Source organism: Antedon bifida, chromosome 11 (genome assembly GCF_963402885.1).
Source record: "Antedon bifida chromosome 11, ecAntBifi1.1, whole genome shotgun sequence".
Taxonomy (NCBI): domain Eukaryota; kingdom Metazoa; phylum Echinodermata; class Crinoidea; order Comatulida; family Antedonidae; genus Antedon; species Antedon bifida.
In genome coordinates this window covers 6,865,986-6,874,836 of record NC_136236.1, presented here as the reverse complement: position 1 = coordinate 6,874,836, position 8,851 = coordinate 6,865,986, and the positions used below count along the sequence as shown (strand labels likewise).

Here is an 8,851-nt window from a genome sequence, read left to right as displayed (position 1 = left end):
TGTGCCTTGTGCGATTAGGCACAACAATTGCACGACAACCTTGTGAATGTGAGTTTGGTGTAATGATATTATATCCAGCCGTATTACACAGTAAAGCTTGGTTCCCACTAGAACGTAACGCAAGGACGTAAACGCAACGCAAGCGTTTTAACCAATGACAAGCGAAGTTATAGACAGTTAGCAATCACAAGCGAATAAGCCATCGCTTGTGATTGGTCAATTCACTTGCGTTGCGTTACGTCCTTGCGTTGCGTCGCTAGTGGGAACCACGCTTTATTGAGGGCCTTGGTTCTGCTCATGATCTTTTTTTCATCACCTTTTAATATTTTTGTTTTATATTTTATTAGTATTTGTTATTTTTAATATTTTACACTTTTTTTAAAGTTAAGACTTTGAAAAGTGTCTTTTAACACAAGCAGATCTGAAAATAATAATAAAATGTGGTCCAGAATTAGGATACTGGTCCGGATGGCCTCCACAATTTAATGGAATGGTCCTTGATCATATATCTATCTGTGGTTTCAATTTGGTAAAGATCTTGTAATTACTTTTTGAGGTAATAACTAGAGATACTATGTTCAATAGAACATAAACCCAGTCAGATGCATTTTGTGACCTTTGACCCTAGGTTCCAACAATTTTACTATTGAGTTTATTTGAAATCAGCCTAGGATAAGAATATCCTCTTTCTAATTATTAGGCTTATGGTTATTTACGGTTTTTGTCTCGAACATCATGAATGACTCTAAATCACTAGCCTAAAGGTTTATACATCTGACTGGTCAGTGCGCTGGTTGCTAGGTAGATTTGCGCCCTAGAATAGTAATCATCAAAAGGACTCGAAATAGGGTAAGATTTATTGGGTCACATGGATGCATCACATACTGTTCATTCGATGTATTTCATGACCTGCCTATACTATAAAACAACACAGAATAACAATAACAAACACACACGTGAACTAGAACAACAAATACAACTTTCTGCGCTGTTTTTTCCGAACGAAATGCGTTTAACTTTACAAATAATATATCCACATTTAGTGTCTAAATTAATTTATTATAAACTCAGTAAGATTCAGATTCATTTATTGATTTTACACATCAACACAATAATTGTACTATACACTTATGCCTACATGGAATGTTCATCTTATAAAACCATTACAATTTATCAATCATAATTTAGACAAAACGTTGATCTATATTTTCTAATATAAAAAAACCACTAATACAATAAAACTATACTCTTTATGTTTATAGTATAAAATTTAAAATGAGAAAAAAGATACAGTGGCATTCGGTAGTTGTGTGACGGGGGTGTAGGATACCAATTTTATTTTTTGGTTAGTTGGGAACCGCAAGAAACGTCACACGATGAACATGAATAATTCATTAGTAATATAGTATGACGTACGAATTTTAGTTTGTTTAGAGCCTACCGAATGGTTTAGACTATTTGCTAGTCGATGTATGGGGTTCGAATCCCATGAGCAACTCATTTTACTAACTCCATAGTGAGAGATAGAGAGAGATCATTTATAGGGTTAGGTTTAGTTACATTTAAGAAGTAGGTCGCTTATCTTGTAATTCTTTCGCATATGTACGGGGAAAACCCGCATCCGACCATCTGTTTTCCACTAGATAATAAAAACAAACCACGCTAACATTTGTATAGTCTCTGAATCCACTTAAGTCGACAGTGCATTTATCTGTATCATTTAAAGAGCTGATTGGTTGCGCTTTTTTTCGCAATACACAACGTAGAAACTATAATTATAATTCATGAATCGAAAAAGTTACAGAATTAGAATGTGTTGCTAAGAATGGGATTTGGATTGGAAATGCGCATGCGCAAACAAAACTCTCCAAGGGTAAAACTTGGGTGCACTTTTCCAACTGAAAAGAAAGCACCATGCATATTACTCTCTCTGAATAGGCCACTGATTTGTATTAAACTGTGCGAGTGGGTTCCACTCGACTAATACACAAGTTTAGTGATCAGATAGGACTATGGGCCAGCTTAAGCTTGGTTCCCACTAGGACGCAACGCAAGGACGTAGACGCAACGCAAGCGAGTTGACCAATGACAAGTGACAGTTCAAATAATCGCTTGTGATTGATCAAATCCATTACGTTGCGTTACGTTGTTGTATTGCGTCTCTAGTGAGAACAACGCATTAAGCTTGCTTCCCACTAGCGACGCAACGCAACGTAAGTAAATTCCCTTCCAATAATTGTATTTGCCCCCGCCTGCGTGAAATCAACCATGCGATGTTTCCAGTAGGCCTACTGTTGCGTCGTCGCCGGTTCCCACTTGTGATTACGCAATACAGCACTTTGCGTCGATACGTCGCTGCGTTCTAGTGGGAACCACGCTTTATAGTTTAAGTTATAGTTTAATACCCACGTAAGTTAATTACCCAACACCAAAGTTAGCAGTTGGTTTATAAAGCTAAAATAGCCGGTAAATACCGAAGTCATTCTGACTAGCAACTTGTTATATGAACAGTACAGTACACATACAATGTTTTTAATTACCAAACTTGTTAATATAATTATTATTCTGATTTTTTATATGTGTGGAGAATATATTGAATAAACGAAAAATAAATACTGTAGTTGATTAGTAACTTAAAACTTACGTTGGAAACCAATTCCAGGAAAAAAGACCCAGTTACAATTAGTTATCAATACAATACTATACTATAAAGGAACCTACACTCAGTAACCGCATTGTATTGTCGGACCATTCCTGCAGCATCCAGTCAAGCCTGTCACCAGGGTGGTTTTTATGTTAATTAAAAAAGGCGGGAAAGTATGGACTAGGGGAACTGAAGGCTAGACCTTTAAGACCAATTCACAGACAAGTATAGCAGAAAAGTGTGTAGCTCGTCCCACAAAAATGTATCCTAACCAGGTTTACGCTCAACCACCCGTCCACTCTGCATTTTGTGTGAATTGTCATAAGAAATAACACAGATTCTACTATTTTTGTCGTGAGGTAGTAATTTCCTATATGATCGCAATCAAATACACAAAAACGTTTACACTATATACTGTAATCAAACATCGTATAATCTATCTCTAACAAAACATTTCAATCTTCTATCAACTAAAGCCGAAGTTTAGTTGTTATCTCGGGACCATTATACAGTCACCACCAGGTAGGCTTGCATCATCAATGCTTCGATGAATGGATGACTAGTTGGGATCAGGAACGCTAGTAGACCAAACCCAGTACCGTTTTGATTACGATCAATCAGGAAATTACCTCACGATTGTTCTTAAAGGTCTATAGCCTATTTTATTAAAAAATTGCCTGCTTGCTAGGTAGGTTGTATGAAGGCCATCTTCACTCTTTGCTTGTCTCTAGTTTAAAAAAGACACCTTAGCAGAGAAAACAGCGTCCATCTGGTTACAGGTTAGGAATGGGTTCAATCCACCTGGTTACAGGCTAGGAATGGGTTCAGTCCACCTGGTTACAGGCTTCGCATGGGTTTTTAAGTAATCCAGCATCCTAAAAATTGCAAAGCCTTATTCAATATATTTCTATTCAGTCTTCCACCTTGCACACTAAACTGGTTTTTCCAAGAGACCCTCTTTTGCTTCATCGTTCGCCTTTGCCTCATGCACACGTTTCATTTCGTTACGTCTCACCACGGTGTAAACCAACGATCCACCTAATACAAGTGCGTTACTTATCCACCACAACGCCGTTTTTATATCTTGAAAATACATGATTGCAAGAATCGTCTGAGCGCACGCTTTCGCCGTACCGCTTATATTGTGCGTCAGAGGACTCGTAACTTTAATCTGTAGTCCGCTTACAAAACCGATCGCAAATCCAAATATTCCAGTGATTGTCATCACTAACCAAAACACACCGCTATATAATTTGTTAAAGTTTGCAACTTCTTGAAGTTCACCTGAGAAAATTAGTAATGGTATAAAGAGTATAACAGCGTTGATGTTATTGTTGTACATCAACCTCCAGATGTTGTTATCAACACACGGTAGTGTTTTCTTAGTGAAAATGGCATTAAGTGATACACATAAACTTGCTAGAACACCATAAATTACACCTTTATAGTTGAGAACACCTAAAAAAATAAAGAAATTAGGACATTAATTTTATTTAACATATGGATAATTGAATGACTAGGCCTGCTTTGAAGTAGCTTTGCATCAGGGAGCAAAGTTAATTTATCACCCTGTTGGTGCAGTACCTGCTGCTTCCTTGGACCTGATTCTAGCCCTAGACATCAACTCAAGCTAGAGGTACCACAGTATGAATTTCAGACTAGTGATCTAGACATCGCGGGTTCGAGTCCTAATTAAGTTGCAAATATAGCTATTCTCTCAAGTATAAGGTACAATGTCAGAGTAGGGCAAACATCTTTTAAAATAGGTGCAGCAATTCAACTGGTCCTTTGTGTGGTAATAAACATTTAGGAAGCTAAAAACAATTCCCAATATATAGAGGGCTCCATATTAAATCATCTTTTCTCATGTCTGTATTACACAAGGAACAATGCAATTATAAAATGGAGGAGAACAAAATGTACAGTAATTGCAATCTGGTCAAAGTAATTGTCGTCCATTGTTTCTCAAAGTTGGAAAGCCCAAACCGTAACTCTATTTTCATCAACCAAAAATGGACTGATGCAGGCCAAACCTCTCAACTCTCCTGATAATGGTTGGAGTCTCCAGATATTTCGAGTTATCTCCCGGTCTCCTGCTAAAATGCAATTTCTCTCGATATTTTGGATGAACCAAAAAATGTATAATTTATACTATTGTAGATATTGATTAGAGAATGAAAAACATATCAATATCGGTCCATATTATGTTTATAATCCGTTCATGCTTTGAGTTGCAAACCCAGTTTTAACGTTCATCATTATAGATGGCAAATATTTTTAGGTTTGCCATATCGCCCTCTATAGTTTGATGTAGTATTACAGCGCCCTCTACAGTTTCATAAAACCTTCCAACATTTCATTTTTTTAAAGTTTGGAGGACTGTATACACTATAATTACATTAGAACATTTTTATTATTTATCTTTTTTCTTTCTGGAAAAATGTGTACGCATGTGCAAATTGCGTGTAATGGGCATATGCATACGTACCAGTGATTCCTTCTTGATCAACACCAAGTATAAAGCCACCAATGATTGTAATACAACACATTAGTGCTGACTTTGAGGTTGTCTGCTTCAATATAAGGTATGACATCACCTAGATGAAAACAATTAAAATTGTCAAGGAAGGGTCCTTTTTTTCAGAAAAAGGCCAAGTGCAAGCGTAAGCAACTAAAGAAAAGATAGATTTAGGCCTAGTCTAGTAGTATTTAAGATATTCTGTAAAGTTTATTTTATTCAACAATAATGAAATAATCATGGAAGAGTGAACCCTCTTCCCTGATCATAATGTATAATTATGTAGTTTTCCTCAATGAATAAATTAGTTTTACTAAAAAAAGTTGCATTTTTAGCACGAATCGTTTTGACCCAAGGTACAATAGATCCATAAGATGGAAATAATTTGCCTGCTGGCTAGGTAGAATTGGCTATAACATTTTCATAAATTAGGCCCATTTTCTAGCACTTTCACGTAATCACACAAGTTTGAAAAGGGGACTTTAAAGCAGCCGGAGAGACCGATTTTCTTGACAGTATACCAATGAAATGGTAATAAATATTATGCACCCAATGAGGCACTATACCGATCATGAGCGACTCAGTATAATAGGCCTAATGTTTTTTTTACCTCTTTTTTAGTAAGTACTCAATATCATTTCTTTAGTACATTAGGTGTGTTCATATCATGATTTAAAAATCATGATCTATTATCATAATAAGAAATTTCAGCCCACTAAAGACAAACCGTTCACATTGAAATAATTCCAAGATCTATTTATGCTAATGAGGTGTTTTGTTGCATAAAATCTGGGCCAATATGGTTGCGCGCAATATTAATCAAAAGCTGATTGGTTGATTCTATCTTATGAATTAATTAATTAATGTTAAAGATAGGTTAATCAGGTTTCTCCAGCGTTCACATAAATGGCTTGTTTGATCATGATCAGTGATCATGATCAACGGTCAATGTGAACCTACCTGTACGGTAAATTTTCAACTTACCACATTAAACACAGTAGTAAGAGATCTGCCAACATTGTAAAAAGCAACTCCGACATATTTTAAACAAAGATTATTAAATACAATCATACCAACAAAGACAATGGAAAGAGGTAAAACCTGTAAAAAAAACAATAATGGTAAAAATATTGAAATAGTATATTAGTATATTTACTATTTAAACTCTGGGCTCCCAATATTTATGTAGGGCAATGAAAATGAAAAGGGTTGGTCCCGATGGGCAACCAAGTAAAATCCAGTTAAATACAACTGTTGTACACGCCAATCTCAATAAGATGTTTGACCATTGGTGTGTAATAAATCGAGAGATCAAATCTGGTGGAGCTTGTTACAAGTTAAGCAGTGTGAAAAGGGTATAAACAGTACGTGGCAACATAAGGAGAAAGGGGACAATGAATGAATTATTTTGAGCAGAAAGTGAAAGTCATTATTATTATTATTACAAAATTAAACTGTTTGCAATAATGCCGAAATATGTGTTTATACATTTACCTCTCTTGTCGTACGGTAATCAAACCGAAGCTTTGGAAACGTGATCATGCCTGGAAACATACGTCCCATGCAACTGAGCAGGTAACAAAGTAGAATCGTAATCACACATTGGTAACAAGTGATGAACAGGGGTGCATTCAACTGAAAATATAATAAATACAATGTGTTAAAAAAAATGTAAATTGGGGAATAACCTGTGACTTGCAGCCTACTGGGCTGAATTGCGCACAGGTGTGGACGACACACACAACTTTCTACTCCCCCTAAGGATCCCTTCGTGTCGAGTGCTGCCACCAAACGGTGAACATTAGTCTGTCAACAACGACAGGGCCTGAATGGACCAGTACACCGAGGTAACCCCTTACTCCTCTGAAAGATGTACTGGTTTCTTTAAAGTGCACACAAGCCAGATATGTACATAATGCTAATCAAAAAGCATATTATTTAGAGCAGAGCTCTTCTATAGAGGGTGTCCTAAATATAAGGTTTAATCAAATTACTGTATTTCTTTTATTTTATTTTGCCATGAAACAAATGAGGGAAGTGTACCCTTAAATAGAGAGGTTATACAAACATTGAATACCTTAAGATCTTCACTGCTAAGCAGGTATTTATTGAGAAATACAAGGGATATTGAAATAAACCTGTTGAACAATACAAAGAAAAATAAGTCATATAAAATCATATAAAATCCTGTATAGTGTATACTGTATATGCCTAGGCTTTAGTATTATACCTATAAAGTCGAACGACAACCTATAATAACTTACTACTGTGACTATAATTAAATACATATTTCCCTTTATTTATATAGTCTGCCTTTTTTAGGCCTAATTAAAGTTATTAATTATGCCTATGCCTGTTAATTATATTATTATTAGCCTAGGACCAAACATTTGATCTCAAAATATTAAGTTGTAATTGTTTATATTGTTTATTCAATGCAGCTTATTCTTAATGGTGTATCCCATTATAACTTTGTTTTGTTTTTAATTAATTTTTACTAGAGGCCTAGCCTAGGCCTACTTAGTTTTGTTAATGTTATTTTTGTATTTTATAATAATGATGGAGTTAGAGCAGTTTTCTGTTTGGGCTCATGCCTATTACTTGCTCCTGGCAAGATGAATTGTAAAGTACTCTTAAGAACTTTTGCCGAATAAATAGTATTATCATTATTAAATAATAAATATAAAAAAATCATAATTAAAAAAAAACATGAAAGGGCCACCTGGCAATCAATCAACAATAATAAAGGGTAGGCCTAGCCGGCTAGCCTATATAGGCCTAGGCCTTAGTATATTATAGGGCCCAATCATGCATATTCATTATTGCATCCAAACGGGTCAAGAAGGAGACATTAGGCCTAGCCTCTAGGCCTAGGCCCCTCTATAGTAATAGGCCTCTATCTAGGCTACAGATAGGGCCAGCCAGGTTAGGCTAGCTAGCTAGGGATAGCGCTAGCTAGGCCTAGCCTACTTCTGAAATTGTAACAACATAGGTCTCGGCCTAGTATATAAAAGTATACATTACCAATATGAAGCTACAGCTAGACCTATTTGTATGTACATCGACCATAAGCTCCCAAAATCTTTACTTTTCGGCTTAGCCATTCTAGCGCCGTAATCCAGTCTTTGATCTCCCTCAGCGTCGTCGGCGGCGGCGAACGACGGATGCCCGAACGACGACACATTTTCTAGGCCCAAGGGAAAATTCGATTTTTCTTCTGTCATGATTTGTGAAAACTTCAAATTGTAATTTAAACTAGTTGATTTAACTGCTTCTTGGACATTTACAGCACGCTGCCACGAACACCAAACAGTCAATATTAACATAATAATAACTGTTTACTAAACCAATGAATGAATTATGTTAACAAAAGGTAGAAGTGTACACTATCATTTACCCCTTTTACAAAATGAGCGGGTCCGTTATTGGACCGTCGTGTACGTCGTCCGTGTAGGCACCGCCTCCGCCTCCTGCGGTCGGACGGTATGGTACCCACCAAATCCATGATCATATTTAAAATGTAATGACATTTTTTGAGATACAGTTTTGTTTCAGTAACAGACCCTCAATTGTTGAAATTCCGGGAAAGCTAAATATATTATGTTATTTTAATCTTAGTTGGAAACTGATGGTGAACTAATTATAAATACTGTATTTAAAAAAACATTGATAAATACCACAAACACAAA

At 36.0% G+C, this 8,851-nt stretch overlaps 1 protein-coding gene across 1 annotated transcript; it reads right to left on the bottom strand.

Annotated features, from left to right (window-relative positions):
- Positions 1 to 2,544: 2,544 nt before the first annotated feature.
- LOC144856575 (GDP-fucose transporter 1-like) lies at positions 2,545 to 8,296 on the bottom strand. Its single transcript, XM_078714597.1, has 6 exons — positions 8,187 to 8,296; positions 7,240 to 7,300; positions 6,657 to 6,797; positions 6,147 to 6,263; positions 5,133 to 5,241; positions 2,545 to 4,102 (listed from the first exon to the last, which is right to left on the bottom strand). Exons 1-6 carry the CDS (start codon positions 8,264 to 8,266, stop codon positions 3,576 to 3,578), a joined length of 1,035 nt encoding a protein of 344 aa, XP_078570723.1. The 5' UTR covers positions 8,267 to 8,296; the 3' UTR covers positions 2,545 to 3,575.
- Between the last annotated feature and the right edge of the window lie 555 nt (positions 8,297 to 8,851).

Bases quoted from the DNA above. Each gene is read 5' to 3' on its own strand.
- LOC144856575 (XM_078714597.1), bottom strand. From the start codon at position 8,266: ATGGCTAAGCCGAAAAGTAAAGATTTTGGGAGCTTATGGTCGATGTAC. The intron at 6,798-7,239 runs GTATTCAATGTT...TTATATTTTCAG, and splicing joins TTAGCAGTGAAGATCTTAAG to TTGAATGCACCCCTGTTCAT. The intron at 5,242-6,146 runs GTAAGTTGAAAA...GTTTTCATCTAG, and splicing joins TTACTACTGTGTTTAATGTG to GTGATGTCATACCTTATATT.